Here is a 19,569-nt window from a genome sequence, read left to right on the forward strand (position 1 = left end):
TTCATCTGATCACCATATCATATTCTGTTCACTGAAGGTGTGAACTCACATTCAAGAATACTCATCTCTTTAAAGGGGTCATGTGACACGGCTGAAACAAATATTATTGTTTGTTTTAGATGTAACTCAATGTGTAAACAGGATTAAAGGTTCATAAACGCTGTATTTTCCACATCCCGTGCATGTTTGTATCTCCTCTTTGCTCCGCCTCTCTGAAACACACAGATTTTTAACAAAGCTCATGACATGAAAGCGAGGTGTGCTCTGATTGGCCAGTTCACCAGTGTGTAGCGATTGGTGGAATACTGCAAGCGTGTGAGGGAAATGTAACGCCTCGACCATATTAGGAACATCAGGTTCCTCTTCAATTGTACTGACAGGTACACCACCTTACTTGAGTACACATTTGGGCGGTCTTAGTTAAATCAGACCACCAACTGATGTAGATTTGTGGGGGTGTGGTTACGCGAGGTGTTTCAGTCAGGTCTGTGTGAGCGTTCACTTTTACATAGACACTTCTGTTCCGACACTTCAATTTTGGACATTTTTCTGTGTGTCTTATACATTCACGGGCAACTTATATCACTCCAAAGAAACATAAAAACATGTCTTTGCGCCATATGACCCCTTTAAACATTACGTGAAAACAAAACACAAGTGCTGAATGTCTTTCAGTGTGATGTTGAAATTCTTTGAGCTGTGTGATGTGATCGGACGTCTCCTCAGAAGCTGTCGCTGGAGTTTCAAGAAGATGTTTTGTGTGTGTAAGAATAAAGCTCATTTATTCCTGTGACTCACATCGTCTCATTCAGTTCATCAGCGTGTACATCACAGCATATATCAGGCTGTACCACAGTCCTCTCCATGAAGCTGCACAATTAATGTAAAAACTAATGTGGATTACAGTTACTTTTGTGCTCTCTTCTGTGTGTTCAAATGGGATCTCAGAAAAGGTTCCGTAATCGGTATACCTTGACACCGGTATTCGGCCTATGTCTGCATGATATGATTTTTGATGTTTATAGAAAGTATATCTCATGCATCTGTGTCATAGAAAGTGATAAAACACTGCAAATCTATTAATCAACAGTTAGAATCACCATTACCATATCGAGGTGAATTGAGGTTGTGATTTTTGTCAATAAAACCGTGCTCTCCATATGTACTCTTTCATACACAACTACAGTCTCTTCAGTGTCTTCTGCACTGCTGTTTCACCCGTCTGACACAACACATAAACATTCATCGTGTGAACACTGTTTTGTCTGCTGAGGAATTCAGTAAATCTTCAGGCGGTCATGTTTGTCGAGGTCATTGGTGGTCTGTTACCTGAGGCCAGGTGTTACACGACTGACAGGTCCTGTCACGCAGCCTCAGGTATCAACACGTCTCAGTCAAAACCTGCCGGCGCTTTAAGTGAACACTACAGCCATTGTTCGGTTTATCAGTCCGTTGACATCAGACAATCCAGCTGCCGACACCGATGAGAAATAAAACACAAGACTTCATGACATCATTTCTTTTGCATCCTGCGCTTCTTGTGTTTACAGAACACATGGTAATACTGGATGTCCAGCAGAATAAACACAGGCGCGCTTCATCACGTGAACATAAGGCATGATGAGACACTGAAGACATCAAGAATCAATCTCACTCTTCATTTATGTGTTGTGTTCACAGGTGTGGCTTCAGGCATCATACGCTGACCTCCTTTCTACAGGCTGTGGATCTCTGTCACGCCACAACACAACAGGCCTTCATACAGAAGAACAGGATTGCTCTGAAGGACGTAACATGACAGCAGTATCGATGTCATAGGAAGTAAGAAAGTGAAAAAGCGCAATGGAGCGGTCATGTGTGAACACGTCTCTGTGGTCCGGGAGTCCGAGCATCAGTTCAGGATCTCTGAACATGTCGGTGAGGTCTGTGGTCTTCACCGATGACACACATTCATCCTGCAGCACTAAACTCTTACGCCACAACAGCTTCCTCTCATCAAACTACACCGCCGTTGGTGAGTACACGTGTTTCCACTTGTTCTTGTCGGGTTTCAACAGGTTTTTTCACATGAGCTCCTTGGCTTTTGATGTGTTTGGGATTTGTGTTGTGCAGTTGATGTCAACCAACATATCAAGGAACTACATAAATAAACAACACAGAGTGCTTTCATCCCTTTATTATCATTGCTGCCGCTGGTGAATCATATATTCTCATGTGAGGGTTGAGCTAAAGCTGCACAGCGCTGGTCTTGCAATGGTTTTGGGTACGTCTGTCAAATTCATGGTCGCAAAGTCAAATCCAAAGTGAGTGTTGTTGAGGATCCGTTCGGTTTGATCGTGTACAGATGTTTGTCACAAGCCTGATGAGGGAAATCTGTTTGTGTGCGTGGTGCGAGCGCAAATAATGTACGGAAGCAATTTAGTTTCACTCAGTCATTCTGTAAGGACCAGTGCTAGATCAATAGTGAATGATGTGTAGAGGACACATGTCAGGATTCATCAACTCCAGGATGACATGAGAGGAGGCAGTATAAGGTTTAATGGCCCAGCAAGAGTTGATGATGGAGACTGTCATGAGCGGACGGCAGTGAGGACATAAGAGCTGAATAAACATCAGCTGATGTGATCGTGATGCTACATGGACTTGTCCTGGATTGACTTGTTTGTCGTCAACAGTTTGTTGTCTCTACCGTTAGTGCTTGAGGTTCACTCACATTAGAATTCAGCTCATCACTGACATGCAGTTTGAGAATGAGATCAGTCACAATCTCATTCATCAATAAACAATATTGACATGATTTCGTCCTCACTAGTTCAGCACGAGCAGATGTTTCATCATGGATGTTCAGAACGATGAGAGCATTATAACATGATGATCACAGTTTATAGACAACACTTACATATCTACATCACGGCTGAATCTGTCTTTTTAACGTCTAGAATTTACTGCAGGTAGCCTCGTGACGTACTTCTGACTTATAATCGTCCGGCTCACTAGGTTCCAGTTATGTGTCTTTACAATGTGCCGTTGCTCCCTGTGAAACACAAACGCTCCATCAAAAATAAGATTTGTAAACACATACATTATCAGCGACATAAGAAGAATATTCTAAACATCACTGAGGAAGCAATGTCTGGTCAATGAGTGCGTTTCATGAATCAGCCTATAAAAGAAACCTGTTTACATGTGTTTACATGCATATCAAAAAACCGGCTACGCAGAAAACCGCCTTTACATGGAAATTTGAGACTTGCCAGTTTTCTCACGTACAGTGACGTTTTTGTCAATAACTGTCAATGCCCTGTGTTAAAAGTGTAGTTATAACATTTAAATGCCACAAAATTTGCGCAGTTTATATATTAATTTGGCATCAAATCTCTACATTGCTATTTTTAAATACTCATATTTTTTAATATTTTGCAATGTGAATGAATGTCTGATAGATATAAAATCCAAGAGAAAATGTAACAGTCATTGCATGGTGTCATTTTATTGTCGTTAAAATATATGAAATATATAATCTATGAATGAGACTAAACCGTTTAGGGAAAGTGATGGACTGCTGCAGGGCGCACACAACACCTTTACTCACCAGATGAGAGAGATGAACTTCTGCTCATTTAACATCTGTCTTAAAAACACAGGATTTATTGTTTTTAATTAAGTGACCGCCCTAAAATACAACTAATCACCATGATCTCAGCATCTGAACAACTCGAGGAGAAGACGGAAGACTGCGTAGTCCAGTGACTTTAAAAACCTGAATGCTTTTTAAAGACACGCGTGCAATTGTAAGTGTTGTGTTAATGATTTTCATAGAGCCCGACCATTTATCGGTCTGCTGATTTTATTGGCTGATATGAGCCTGTCGCAGATACATCAGCATCAGCATATATGCCGCAGATATGCCACCGGAACGGATGTTTTACAGAACATATAACACAGATAAAGGGCTGGTTTCCCAGACAGGGTTTAAGACCAGTCCTAGACTAAAATAAATGTAAGAGTGGTCAAATCTGAAAGTAGCTTACAGTGACATGTTTTATAATAAAATAGTGCTCTTGTTTCGTCTCAAAATGCACACCAGGAAAGCTTTTTTGTAAGGTATGATTGTAAAACTGCTTAAATGTTCTACTTTATCTAATGTCTTGTTCTGGTATCAACCAATCCCTGTCCGGGAAATGTTTATGGAGGGTGTATTGTCTTAGTCTGTCCAGTAGAGAGCGCTCTATTGTTTACCTCCGGTGACCCAGGTCAGTGTATGACACCCCCTGATCTCCACACAAACACAAACATTCTGGTTCAGCTCTAGTTGGTAAGACAGAATGCTATAAAGTCAATAAATGTCCTCGTGTTTTACTCTCACAAACAGCTTATATTTGTTTGCTTCATCATTAGGGCTTTATGATATCCACCAAATTTGTCACAATTTTGATACATAAATAAAAAAGACTCATTTGGGACCATAAGGTTTACTGTTTAATACCCTGCCTCCATTACATATCCTCATGTCATTATGTGTTAATCACATCATTTGAGTATGTGTTTACATATATACTGTATTCTACTGGTACTTCCCATTGGTGTGTCCAAACTTTAGACTGGTACTGTACTATATTATACACACAAAGACTTTTACTTCCTAATATCGCCCCCCCAAAACCCCATATCAATATTTATTGTGATAAACACGTGATGCCCACAATCAATGTGTTATTCTCTGGTGCTGTCATCATCAGATCATGTATAACTAAAGCTAGAGGTTTTATACAGGAGGCCGGGCTCTTGTGACGATCATACTAATCTCTGACACTGATCTAGGGGCAGTTTCAATGACAGAGATTAGTTTAAAGCAAGACAAAGCCCACGTCAAATTATGACATTTAAGGAGTTTTTTAAAAACATGCCTCACAAAAATCATTGCTTGTGTGGATTTGGAGACGACACGTTAGCACTAATGTATTTTAAGATATGTCAGTGCGAGTTTAGACAGCTCTAACATTTATTTTAGTCTAGGACTAGTCTTAATCCCTGTCCGGGACACCGCACGCTAGAGTTGATCTTGTGTGTGCAGGTTTGTTTTACTATCAAAGACTTTTGTTCCTCATACTTCTGCTTTTTAGAGCACATATTTGATCCTCATTTATTCTCCAGTTTTCTGCATGACTGGTCTTCACTTTACTCACTAAACTATATGGATGGCAGATTTATCTCAGTGAATTCCAGCACTGACTTGTCCCAACAGGCTGCTGTCAAACCACCAGGACAAGAGCACAGCACACCACAGAGTACATTAATCTTCATCATCTCATGACCACACACACACACACACACACAGCACACGCACATACGCACACACACGCATGCATACACACACAGCGCACACACAGCACACGCACATGCGGACACACAGCACACACATGCATACATACACACACACAGCACACACACATATGCACACACGCATGCATACACACACACGCAGCACACGCATGCAGCACACGCATGGACCCTAACCCACACACACAGGCAGCGCACACAGCACACATACGCAGCACACGCATGCAGCACACGCATGGACCCTAACCCACACACAGCACACGCACGCAGTACACGCATGCAGCACACGCATGGACCCTAACCCACACACACAGGCAGCGCACACAGCACACATACGCAGCACACGCATGCAGCACACGCATGGACCCTAACCCACACACAGCACACGCACGCAGTACACGCATGCACCCTAACCCACACACACAATACACACGCGCAGCGCGCACAGCACACATACACAGCACACGCACGCAGCACACGCACGGACCCTAACCCACATGCATGCACACACACGCAGCACACGCACGTACACATGCGCACACACACACAGCACACACTTTTCTTCTACTCATTTTATCATAAAGATGAAAGTACAGTCATCTCATCTGTATATCCAACAGTGGGCAGAATTCATCTTCAGTGAATGATGGTGGAGTGTGTTGATATGTCGCACACTAAGACAGACTTCTAGATATCCACAGTGACTGTGGAGAAGTGATTTTATCCCTCTCACAATGATCATAGTGTTGTACTAATCTTACAAAACATGCTTTAAAGTTTTTAAACAACACATGTCACGCACAAGAATGTATGATTGACACGTGCAGTTATTTTGTGCCCTCAGGCCACACACCCCTCTTAGCTGTCCATCGTATTCGATGATGACGCTTGCTCAAAGGATGGGGTGTGGGGTGGGAGTTCAACAACCTTGCCGCTGGTGTCAAGTCTGATCCTTGAGCCGCACAATCGACCGCAGATGGAGCAGGGGAAACCAGATACCAGGGAGGTACCTGGTTGGTGTCGCTTGATTCGTCTCATGGATCGTTGGTCTTGGTTGGTTTGGTGTATTTGAAAGACCGCAGTGGCTCAGGTGGCCTGCCAGGCTGATCTGTTAAGTGCCAGAGATTCTAGCTGCGTTGGGGGGATGTTTGCTCGCTTTAGGTGGTCGCTGGTATAGTCCTTAAAACAACGCTTTTGCCCTCCAGCGGAGCGTTTAGCACCCACTAGTTGACTGTAGAGGACTTGGTGGGGCAGGCGATGTTCAGGCATGCGTATGCGTGCACACACACAAAGAGTCTGCTCTGAAAGTCACTAATAATGATGTTGGATTAATATTCCCACAGCAGTATTGATCTTCATATCACATCCATCAATCCATTTCAGATCCTAACTCTGTTCAGTGTGTATTCTGCTGTGTTTTTTTATGGAGCTATAAAAAGATCTCTCGTCCTTGCTGAATAATTAGATGTTCTCTTTCTTTTCTCAGCGGTTTTCAAACGTGGCTCAAGGTCTCAGTATAATAACACGTACACCTCATTATTTCTGCTGGCGTGTGGATTTGACCGGATTTATATTGATGATGATGATGTGTGTGATTGCACAGCAAACTATTGAGCGCCTCTGTGTGCACAACATCATCAAATAATCCCACAGCCGCTTTGATGCTTCTTATGAGGCGTACACACTGAATCATCACACCGCTGAATGAGGCCAGTCGCTTCAATCCCTTACAGCTCCAGCGTGTGTCGAAGCATTCTGTGTGTGGCGCTTTCTGAACACACGTGAGCTTCCCGTGACCCTTTTCTTCTCCTGCAGAGAATCACACACAAACTGGCTGGTTTTCAGACTAAAATATGGAAAGCACATCAACTGTTGGCTTTAACTGAACATACACTGGGACTGGGTTGTTGTTACCTGACATAGGTTGATAAAGAAAATAAAAACAGCATTTCTACACCATACCTTGAGTCAAAATGCACATTATGATGGCGTGTGAATGGTTTTGCCTTGTATATATTAAACATGTATTGTTGTGTTATGAACATCATAATGCAGTGAGCTAAAATCAAACGTCTTGGGCTTGATCCTCAGACTGCTGTGATGTCCGTATGAGACTCAACTGTGATGTCATAAAAACTGACATTTCATATTTCCAACATAAATGAGTCAATCAATATCAATATTTCCCCAAAAGATGTACTGCATATATCATCATATATAAGCTTTCCATTGACGTTTGCTTTGTTAAGACAGTACAATATTTGGCCGAGAAACGACTATTTGAAACTCTGGAATGGGAGGGTGCAAATAATCCAAATCTTGACATAATGTGTTTGATTGTGTCCATCAGAGGTGCTGTAGAGACCATAGCTCAGAAGAATCAGGTTGGTTTGACTCTCTCCATGTGGTCAGTGCTGTAAGGATGTTGTGGAGAGCAGAAGAACCCTAAAGGTTTACTTATATATCAAACTTGAGTGGAGCAACCGCAGCGACTGATGTCTGTAGACCTGTTTCTGGTCATGTCTGCTGCATCCATTCACAAAAATAAAGTTCTGATATATTTACGGTAGAAAATCTATATTCATGGAACATTTCCTAATGATTTTTGCCATAAAAGAAAAATGGACCATATGATGTATGTAATTACCACAAATGCTCCTGTGCTACTTAAGGCTGGTTTTGTGCTCCAGGGTCACATATGTGCTAGAAGTTATCTGTCCTGTGGCTCAGTGGTAAGAGCACAGCGCTGGCAACATCATGGTCATGGGTCGATCCCAGAGATTACACACACTAAAAACTAATGTATAGTATAATGCAAGTTAATCGCTGTGGATTAAAGCATCTGTCAAATGCATAAATGTTAATGTAAATTGTTTGGGTAACACTTTCCTTGAAGCATGTATGTATAATGCAAGTTTAATATAGTTTTAAAGCATTATAATGTCTTCTAAATAGTTATTATTACAGTTAAAACATTATAACACTTAGCAATGCATTGTTACACATTTTAAATTGGTTATACTTCTTTACAACTACATTTAATGCATTACAACACACATTATGAAGAATTATAATGCATTTTACCCTTTAATAACTCTTTATAATGCATTATACATACATGCTTGGTACATTTAAGGTATATTGATGGCCCCAAAGCTAACAGACAGCGAAGAAAAACCATAAAACCCTCATTCTGACTAGTCAAATGTTGACACTTCATCATGAATCTCTCATTTCTAAATCACTGCACATCAATACAGCACATGTTTAGAGTGAATACAGTTTCATCTCATAACAACATCACAGCTTTCATAGCTCACAGCTAACACCTTTCACACCAAAAGTCTGCTTTCACAGCTTTAATAAACATGTTCACAGATATCTGACAGCAGCAGAATCATCACACACAGTACAAACACACCAGTTTGAGAGTTCAACTGGTTATTGATGCACACTGAAATCAAACATATTCATTTTACAGAATCTTTCTGTTATTAAATGTTCTTTGTAAGAAATATGTATTTGTAGAGTTTATTAATGTATTTTTAAAATACAGTAAAAACTTAAAATAAGGGCTGCAATCGATTCCAAAAAGAATCGATTCCAAGGGGTTGAGAATGGAGAGTGGATTCCATGAAAGGAATCCTTCATAAGCACAAGCCCCGCCCCTTCGATGATGTCATTGATCAACTAAATCACATTAGTTTCTTGTCTAAAACAGTGAAGACTTCAGAAAACACTGATGGATGAAGACTAGAGCTGATATGACATCAGATATTCTGCCTCAGTAAAAGCAAAAGCTTTGTTTGCACACACAATGCAGATATAATAACATGTATCCACACATTTAAGCTATAAGTACGTTTGTCTCTTCACTCGGACTGTCTTCTCTTGCTCTCCACCGATGAGCTCAGTATGTGCTGAAGAGAATCACATGTATATAAAGCACAGTCTCACAACATCATCTTTACTTGGACGTCTGTTTAAAGCTGTTAAAGCTGCACAGAACGTTTTCAACACTTGTCTGCACTTCTTGCATTTAACAGTAATATTAATATGTTTCATTCTTACATATTGAAATTGCAGGACTAGATTGACATATTTTTGTTATAGAAACAATAAACAATTAATAAATGTAAAAAGTGACAGTTTAGATAATTGTTATGCATTAAAAATGTGTATTTTTTTAATAATAAATAAAAATCTGTAGTAAAACAGGGAATTGAGCAGGAAACTAAAACCGCAGCTAGAAATATTGTCATGATTCCATCTCTTCTGGTTGGGTAATTCTTGGTCTTGAAGTGGAATCATACAGGATCCTTTGTTTCTCGAGTCTGCGTCATCGTTCCTACCCTCCTGTTTCCCAGTCTGTGTTAATTAGTTTATCTCCTGCACCTGTTCCCTCTTGATTTGCTCCCCTTTAAAACATCCTCGTGTTCCTTGTCCTGTGCTGGTTCATTGTACGTTGTACCTTGTTTGTGGTATGTTCGATGTTCTCCAGTGTCGCCAGTTTTGCTTGTTCCTAGTGTCCTCGAGTTGGTCAGTAAGTGTAGTTTCGTGTCTCAAGTGTTTGATTTCTAGTTTATTTAGTAAGTGTCTTTGTTAACTTTATTATTTATCCTGTATTGTTTTCCCCCTCGTGGGTTTTGTTTTGCCTTTTTGTTCCATTTTGTTAAGTATAATAAATATACTCTTGTTTACCCCGCACCACCGCCTTTGTCTCTGCCTGCAATTGGGTTTCCCTCACTGTCATCCGTGGCTCAGTTGTGGGATCGGGGATTATAAAAATACAAAAATCATGTTTTTAATGTGTATTCCAATTAATATCTATCAAGCTGCAGTTGATTCATTTTGATTTGAGCCATAATAAGAAACTAACACAAAACACAATAAGAACATCATAACATCATAAAAAACATGATTTTCTTACATAGTTTTGTAACCAAACTCTTCCTTTATCCTCCACGTTTGTCTGATTTATAAAAATGTGTACGACCATAGTTTAACTACATCATGGTTAAACTAGAATGAAACTGTGCTTTGTCACAGGTTAACACATTTCTGAAACTATGCACACAGGAATTTAAATTTTAAGGATCCGATTTCCATTCCTTTTGATTCTGAATTGAAATAGATTTTGATTCCCAACCCTAGTGAACACACACACACACCTCAGGACACCTGTGGGCGGTCAGATGACTGTGAGCATATACATCTCTGTCATGATGCCTCAAGCCATTTTCATTGACAGCGTGGTGACGTTTGTAAATGTGTGTTTGAGTTTGGGAAAAGCTCTTAGTTTTAGTGTCAGCCATTATGAGCTCAACATGATGAATAATACCACTGAGAATATGCCTTATCCATCTTCCCTGAGGAAAGTGATTTACATCCGCTCTTTCTCTAGTGTGAGAGCATGAAACTCTCGGGAAGAAGGATAATGTGCTTATGCCAGTGGATGAAAACTGAGTGTTTTGTGTCAGGTAAGAGCTCTGGTGCTTTTAGAAGTGTTAACTATTGTTCATAGCATGAGCTGAGCTGTATTTCTGCTCATCAGGGGTTTGTGAGAGAGAGAGAGAGAGAGAGAGAGAGGGTAATAATGTCTGGATTAGATTCCTCTGTGTCTCAGCCGCTCTCTGGAGAAACAGTGTGATGTACATCATAAGTGATGGATTTGGAGCAGCTGATGTAGGCAGAAAGTCAAACTCCAGAAACCATCTGAAAGTACACAAAAATCTCCACTATCAGTTGTTTTCAATATAAAGTGCCGCAGGGATGACGTATTTTTGTAGGCCAGCCTGACAGTAAGCGCCACACTGGTTCTCTCCATCAAAAGCTAAGTATTATGTAAGCAAATGTACATTTTTCCATCAACGATCTATGATTAACATGATACTTGCGCATTTTGTATATTAAGATCATCTCTTTAAACTAACATAACATTTGCTAGTTTTGAATCCTAAATAGAATGACTAGAAGTAAAAAGCTAACAGGATACTATAAACTGTCACGGTGCACAAAGGGACTCAGATGCAGGTAAGGATAACATGGTTTATTTAGACAGGGTTCCACAAAGAGAAACAAAAGAAAGGCAGGGAACTCCTGACCAACACTCAGGTACACAGCGGGCTGAGAAAACCGAAAAATCCATAAAATCCAGGAAAGGTAAACGGGAACCAAATAGAACCGTAAGGGGAGAAAGATAATCCAAACCGGCTCACGGGTTACCATGTTCCTACAAACAATATGAAAAGGTTTAACACCAAGCACAGCGAGAGTAACACAGTAACAAATAATTACATCTCCACAAAGAGAGCTGGCACAGCCAAGCTAAAATAGAGGGAAACAGCGATGAGGAACAGGTGAGGGTAAATAACAAAACAAGGAGGCTAAACAGGGTACCAGACGAGGTTAATCTACAGGGACAAAACACCAACCAAAAAAATAATATAAAACAAAAGGCAAAGCCTGACAATAAACAGACTACAGTGCAGTCGCTCGATATCAACGTCACCACCAGTAAACCTCCAACAACTCTTTCAAACTTGATTAAACGTGTTCCCTGGGAATCATTTCTCTGTGAATGATGTTTTACACGTGATGATGTTTAACATCCCAGATTTTAGCAAGTAGTTAGAAACCACCGTGTTAAGACACAATACCGCACAAGCGGGTTATCACTGGTGTGTTTAATGTCATAGTTAAATATGGATAAGCACAGACCTTATTTCAGGCGATTACCAAACAACCCATTAAAAAACCCATTGACTTTGAGCGATGGCACCCCAAGTGCTAAAGTGCTTACCAGTGAAAACTAAAAGCTTCTGAAAGTATCTGAAGCTAAAATTGAGCTCTGAGCTGACTGGGGTTTACACAGCCTACAAACACCTCTCATCCCTGTCGTACTCTATTAGCGTGATGCTAAGCTAACGATGTGATGCTAAAGAGCCAGCAGGGCAGGGCAGCGCTCTCAGCAGCTCTCTCCACTTACATGGGTTCTCTTCAGTCAAGTATATTAACAGTGAGCATCATTATTTTACTTTCTTTTTTACCAGAAATCATCCTAAATTTACTACCCAGAAAAAGTTTGACTTGGCTAGAAAGGTTCTAATCATTCTAAAATAACCAAAGTTTAGAAATATCTGAATTAGTTTGTATTATTATTTCAATGCTTGTTTTGTCTTATTTCAAATTATTTTGTAGACTTCTTGATAATCCTTTGAATGTTTGAAGCAGTGTGAGAAACACACATATAAGACACAATGACTGTATGAGTGAGTTTGAGGATTAACACCAATTCATTCTTAATGAAACTCCACTGACGTCTAGAGATGGGCATATCACAAACACATGATCTATAACATGCTGATTATAAAGCACAGATCGGATAAGATGGTTGATTTTAATAAGGATTGATTCTGTGCTAAAAGAGAAATCAAAGAATTTAAGATCACTGATCACACACTAAGCTAGTGTATCACATCAGCAGTGAACCTTCAGATACTCATCTGTAAAGTGACATTAATAGACATGTTAAATGAATGAAGGCATATCATCTCAATATCACATGATCTCTTGATCACTATGCTAATCACATTGACCCGATTACACACACACACCACACACACATTGTTTATTTTCACACGTCTTATGTTACGTCTGATGTTTACGAGTCTAACAGGATGACTTTCACTCATGACTCAAGCCAAATGAAGTTGAGATGTCTGGAGGCGTTGTGTAGCTCTGCACACGCGTGACCATCATTATACCTGCATATATAATGCACATTATACATAAATATATGCAGCAGAGGATTCCACGCTAAGGGAACACTGTATCCCACAATGCAGTGCACCTTCATGAATGAACCAAGGCATAATTTTGACATGCTCGCTGAATAAAACATCAGTGTGAATGTAGTGTAGTGTACACCTGTGTGTAAAGCCCATGCTGTTTCACAGACCATTCCAATAAAGTTGTAGATCATTGTGTATTATAGTGCACATTTAGTCTTCAAACAGTGCTTCTCATACATCATCATCATGATTCACACTTCATGTGGACTGAGATGTTGAATGAATGTCTGTCTGAGGTAAATCTTCCTCAGGATGAATCGTTTCTCTCACCGTTTCTACTCAATGCCCAGAGTGAGAATGACTGAAATCACTTCATCACTTTACGAAACACAAACCAAGCAGCAAATGAAATGTAAGCACACATCACTTGGTAGAGATGAATAAAAGAGCATTATTAGGACATCACTATGGACCGTTTCAGTTCAGCCTTCAGTTAACCTCCAGTTTGTGTTTATATATTTTTAAATTTATGTTCATATTAATTTGTATTAAAAGTGCGCACGCACAGAAAGTTTGTTAATGTTGTTAAGATGAAAGCGTCAATTATTTAGTACTATTATTGGAGATGTTGATCAGGGAGTGTGTGTGTTGGAGGCTGTATTGTGTTTGTGCTCTGGACTGAATGGAGTAAGAGAGCAGGTCATTGTGTGCTTCATGAATAAAACCTGACTGGAAAACATTCTTAGAATGACACAAATGAATGCAGAAAGCTGACTGTAGTCTGAAGAATGAATGAACTGTTTATGTGAAGTGATGTCAGTGTGCTGTGTAGTGTATAGGTGTTCTCCCAGCAGTCCTGTACTGTATGTGGCGGTTGGGTGTCACCTCAGGTTTCTCTCAGATCAGATCTCTCTTCAGGGTCATTTTCTGTCTCTTTCATTGAAATCACACAGATCTCCTCAACAGGCCAGTTCACCGCCGTGAGAATAATAGAAGACGTTCATCATTTGAGCGGCCATTTCATATCTTCCATCCTCCCTCTCTCTTCATTGCAATATCTCATCTATTAGATCAACAGAATTACCCAGTCCAAATCTCATCCGTCTGAATTCATTAGTCCTCATTCAAATGAAAGATGAATACTTGATTCTTGCTGTCTGCCGACACGACGGAGATCAAGGCCAATCCCGGCGAATACATGAATACTGAATGAGTGACGGCACTGAGGTGTGTGTGTTACAGGCGTTCTGCGGCATGTCAGACAGCGTTCAGGTCAAACACACGGATACTGTCCTGACCCACCGACAGCATGTATTGAGAGCCGTCTGTCTGTCTGTCTGTCTGTCTGTCTGTGGAGGACCATCAGCTCATATTGTGTGTTTGTGAAGCGCTCCTGATGGACAGACGTATGTGTTCAGAGCTTCAGCACACACACACACACCAGGTCATATTCCTCAGGATGACATCTGTTCATGTGCAATGAAATACAGGAATCATCTAGACAGAAATCAAAGTTAAATAACGTGAACCAGCTCTGTGTGTGTGTTTAAATGTCTACAGGTCATACAGGTGCTCCTGCTTCTCCATCTTTCACCTGTAAAACATCATCTTAAAGACTTCATGAATCATTGACATGGAACCTGCAGCGCTGTTGTGGAGTTCTTACACTCAATGTTTAGAAACATGATGAGAAAGAGTGAAATCCTGCTGCTCTGTGCTGGATTCAGGTGTTTTAAAGTCCCAGCTGCAGCTAAACACACCGATTGTGATGAACTTTTAACCCAGACGTAAGTCGTTTAATGGATAGTAAAACGAAAGAAATAAAGCGTTTAAAGAGAACAACTTTCTCAAACTATCTGAGGGCTCCATGAATCACGTGACATGCGGAAATTTTTTATTTACGTTGCCGCGACTCACTCTCTTAATGGCTGTGGGACGGGGCATCCGTTAACTCCTCCCCTTCAAATGTCAGTCTGCTCCCAGTTCCATTGCAAAATGCAACTGCTGTTTTTATTTATCCAATCAAATTGCAGAGAAAGACGAAAGCCACGCCCACTATTTTACTAATTCCAAATTCTACTTCACTCAGAAATACATCAAAATATAGAAGTAAAAGCGATTGCAACTTCCAGTTCACGGGGACTTTAAAGTGGTCTATTCCTCTGGCTGTAAAAAGTGTCCAAAACAGTATATATCACCGTTTCACAACACAAATGTGTAAACAAAACAACAACCAACAGAATATGGATAACTGATTTCATATGTGAAGTGTATATCTTTAATTCAATTCAAGATTTTTTATATAGCGCTTTTCACAATGTGTATTGTTTCAAAGCAGCTTTACAGGAGCAAACAGGAAAAACAGAAAAGTTAAAACACAGCACAGTGCATGGTATTTATACAACGAGTAAGATCATTCTAATAAATAATATCGAATTTCTAATTAAATAAATAAATGAATGAATGCAGTCTCCCGGTGAGCAGGCCAACACTGCCCTGCTGTCGCGAGGAACCCAAACTCCAATGATTGATTAATGGAGAAAAAAACCTCGGGAGAAACCAGGCTCAACCGGGAGGGCCAGATCCCCTCTGACGTGTCATAGCTGCACTCAAACTGGTGACATGTGATTTAAGTTTAGCATTTAATACCAAATATTGTAACTTCAGCATTAATAAGACAAATAGTCCGTCTTTTGCTCTTGGTTGGGGATGTAGTGGTCTGAGCTGGGATGGTCTGATGGTCATATTTCTCTTGGCTGGTGGTGGAATTGCCTTAGATGGAGCTGGGATGGTCAGTCAGTCTGCAGCTGTAGCTGGCGTAATCTCAAATTGGGGATGGGCATCTGTCAGTCGTCTGGACATGGTGGAACTGGGCATCCCGAGGCAGAGGCGGAAAGAGAATAAAGAGAATAATTAGCGTAGCTGCTATTCATTAACTATGTATTAAGTAAAAGCTTGGCTGAAAAGATGTGTCTTTAATCTAGATTTAAATTGGGAGAGTGTGTCTGACCCTCGAATAGTATCAGGAAGGCTTTTCCAGAGTTTAGGTGCTACGTATGAGAAAGCTTGTCCCCCTTTGGTGGATTTTGTTATTCTAGGTGTTATCAAAGTCCAAAGTTTTGAGATCTTAGAGAGCGTGATGGGTTGCAACGTGATAAAAGCTCGGTTAAGTAAGTAGGTGCTAAACCGTTCAGGGCTTTGTAAGTAATTAAAAGAATTTTAAAATCAATACGATACTTAATGGGTAGCCAGTGAAGCGATGATAAAACTGGGGTTATGTGATCGTATTTTCTTGACCTAGTAAGAACTGCGTCAGCAACACATAAAATATTTCGTAATTTGGCAACATTTCTAAGGTGGAAGAAGGCTGTTTTTGTGATATTTGAGATGTGATTTTTAAATGACAGGTTGCCGTCTTATATAACGCCTAGATCTTTAACTGTATTTGTTGGAGTAACAGTGCAGCTTTCAATTTGCAGGCTGTAATCGGAGATATTCTGTTTACTTGATTTTGGTGCTATAAGTAATATTTCTGTTTTGCTAGAGTTTAAAAGGAGGAAATTACTAGTCATCCAATGTTTTATGTCTTTGATGCACTCTGCCAGATAGTTTGAAGGAATCATCTGGTCTTGATGAGATATTTAGCTGAGTATCATCTGCATAACAATGGAAGCTAATTCCATGTTTTCTAATAATGTTGCCGAGGGGCAGCATGTATATGGAGAAAAGCAAGGGTCCTAAAACCGATCCCTGAGGTAATCCATAATTGACTTGCGTAAGATTTGACGATTTCCCATTTAAATGGACGTATTGATATCTGTCTGTTAAGTAAGATCTCAACCCTTGCAGTGCCTGTCCCTGAATACAGATATAATTGTAAACGATCTAATAGTATTTTATGGTCTACAGTATGGAAAGCAGCACTAAGGTCAAGCAGGACTAAGAGTGAGATGTTTCCTTTATCTGATGCAATAAGAAGGTCATTTGTAATTCTAACGAGCGCAGTTTCAGTGCTGTGATGCGGTCTGAAGCCAGACTGAAACTTTTCGTTCATGTCATTATTTTGTAGGAAGGTACACAGTTGAGTTGACACTACTTTTTCTAGTATTTTAGACAAGTAGCCTACGGCAGATTTGAAATCGGTCTATAGCTTCCAAGTTCACTGGGGTCTAAGTTTGGTTTTTTGATAAGAGGCTTAATTACAGCCAGTTTAAAGGGTCCTGGGACATGTCCTAGATTAATTGACGAGTTAATAATGTTATAAATGGGTTCAATTCCAACAGGTAGTAACTCTTTTAATAAAGTAGTCGGAATGGGGTCTAATAAGCATGTCGTCGGTTTGGATGTTGCAATAATTTTAATTAAATCTTCCTGATTTATAGGAGAAAAACACTGTAGCTTTTCTTTTTGGGTGACGGTTGAAACTAATTCTTCCGACACACTTGGAGGTTTGGTTTTAGCTATGTTGTCTCGTATTATTTCGATTTTCTCAGTAAAAAACTTCATGAATTTATTGCTACCAAGGTGCGGCGGAATAACCAGGTCAGGTGGAGTCTGTTTGTTTGTTTAACAATTGTACTAAATAAAAACCTTGGATTGTTTTTGTTATTTTCTATGAGGTTACGGAAGTGCTCGGCTTTTGCTGCTTTTAGTGCATTTTTGTAACAGCTTGCACTCTCTTTCCATGCAATTTTAAAGACCTCTAATTGGGTTTGTTTCCATTTTCGCTCCAGTTTACGCGTTTCTCTTTTTAGGGCGCGAGTGGTGTTACTATACCATGGTGCTATGATCTTTTCATTAATCTTTTTTGACTTCATAGGTGCGACCGCTTCTAATGTGTTAGAGAAAATAGTGCCCATGTTGCTGGTCATGTCGTCGAGCGATTCTATATTAGTTGGAAATGTTATTAGAGGAGTCAGATCTGGCAGGTTCTTTATGAAACTATCTTTAGTAGTTGAGGTGATTGTTCTACCCTGTCGATAACGAGATATACAACTGATTTCTGCAGTGCGCAGTGTACATGTTATAAGATGGTGATCGGAAACATCGTCGCTTTGAGGTATAACATCGATATTGTTTAGATCGGTTCCGTGAGATATAATTAAGTCTAGAGTATGATTAAGGCGATGAGTAGGTCTATTGATGTGTTGTGTTACACCACAAGAGAGTAGTAGTCGTTTAAACGCTACAGCTAATGGATCGCTAGCAATATCTACGTGGATATTAAAATCTCCAACAATCAGTACTTTATCGACGTTAACCAATAGATCTTGAAGACTGAACTCAGACTCTATACTGGTGTGTGATGCTGCTGCTCATTCTTATATCTCAGTGGATGTGCTGCATTATGGAGAATATATTCAGAATTTCTGTCCCACTTTCAGGGGTCACGGGTATATCAGCTTGCGCTCCAGCACCCAGAGGTCTCTTTATTCTGCTGTGGCTATGGAAATGAGACTGGGACACTTACTTTTATTCTGTCCTGAGCCTCTGGCTTTGAGACGCAGTGGATGTTTCTTTTCCTTTCTGCTCGTCGTCGTCCTGATAAGAATACTTGACCAAACTAGAGCAGACCTCCAAACACCTGACAGACATCATCTCCTCTCAGCGGTCATCATGTGAAACATACAAACCAACCGCAGAAGTAAGAGAACATTACATTGTGTCTGACAGTCTCACAGCTTTAATGAAGCTTGAAGAAACACACAACAGGGATCTAGAGTAACACACATGTGTGAGATGAGATCGATTGGACTGTTATGTATGACAGATATGGATGAAAGTAAAGAGGCTGTGCTGAGGTCAGCTGAAATACAAGCGCTTTCAGGGCCACAGATACATGTGACTCATTATAAAGACTAGAAGAATAAAGAAAGCATTAAGAAAACAACATTTGGAAAAATGAAACGCATCATTCTTATTAAAACTGAAGGTGTGTGGACATACACGACTCTCTCTGAATATGTGTGATCACATTACACCATTTGTCTTTTACCTTCAGATTTCATCATTTTCTCTGCAATCTCATCGTCTCTCTCTCTCATTCTCTCTCGCTCTATCTCTCGATCCCAGCAACCTGCCATAGATTTGACTGCTCTTCCTTTATTGTTAAATGCTCTCTCTCTCTCTCTCTCTCTCTCTCTCTCTCTCTCTCGCTCTGTTAACATCATAACCCCCGTCTCCCTCTCGAGCACACCGTCAGTGTTGGTGTAGCAGACACAGAAGGTGTTTGTGGTTCATGCAGATGTGCGCTGAAGTGTCAGAAGATGATGGAGACCGTTGGAGCTCAGCCTCAGAAACACAGTATGTACCACAGATTTCATTGCTCAGTTTGGGCTCGTGTTCTTCTCTCGTGTCTCTTCACTTTTAATGAGTGAACTTCACATGTGACTGTGGACGTCTGACCTGAGGCGGGGAAGTTTCTAAACTCTGTTAT

General features: G+C 40.3%; 1 protein-coding gene across 2 annotated transcripts in view; it reads left to right on the top strand.

Annotated features, from left to right (window-relative positions):
- The window catches only part of plch2a (phospholipase C, eta 2a), an 87,425-nt gene that overhangs the window by 3,299 nt on the left and 64,557 nt on the right, over positions 1–19,569 (top strand). For both annotated transcript variants that reach the window (XM_056772489.1, XM_056772490.1), the window contains exon 4: positions 1,681–2,014. In XM_056772489.1, the coding sequence (XP_056628467.1) occupies positions 1,843–2,014 (172 nt within the window). In that variant the 5' untranslated portion in view covers positions 1,681–1,842. The remainder of the gene's footprint in view (positions 1–1,680; positions 2,015–19,569) is intronic.

This window comes from Triplophysa dalaica, chromosome 18 (genome assembly GCF_015846415.1).
Source record: "Triplophysa dalaica isolate WHDGS20190420 chromosome 18, ASM1584641v1, whole genome shotgun sequence".
Classification (NCBI taxonomy): Eukaryota; Metazoa; Chordata; class Actinopteri; order Cypriniformes; family Nemacheilidae; genus Triplophysa; species Triplophysa dalaica.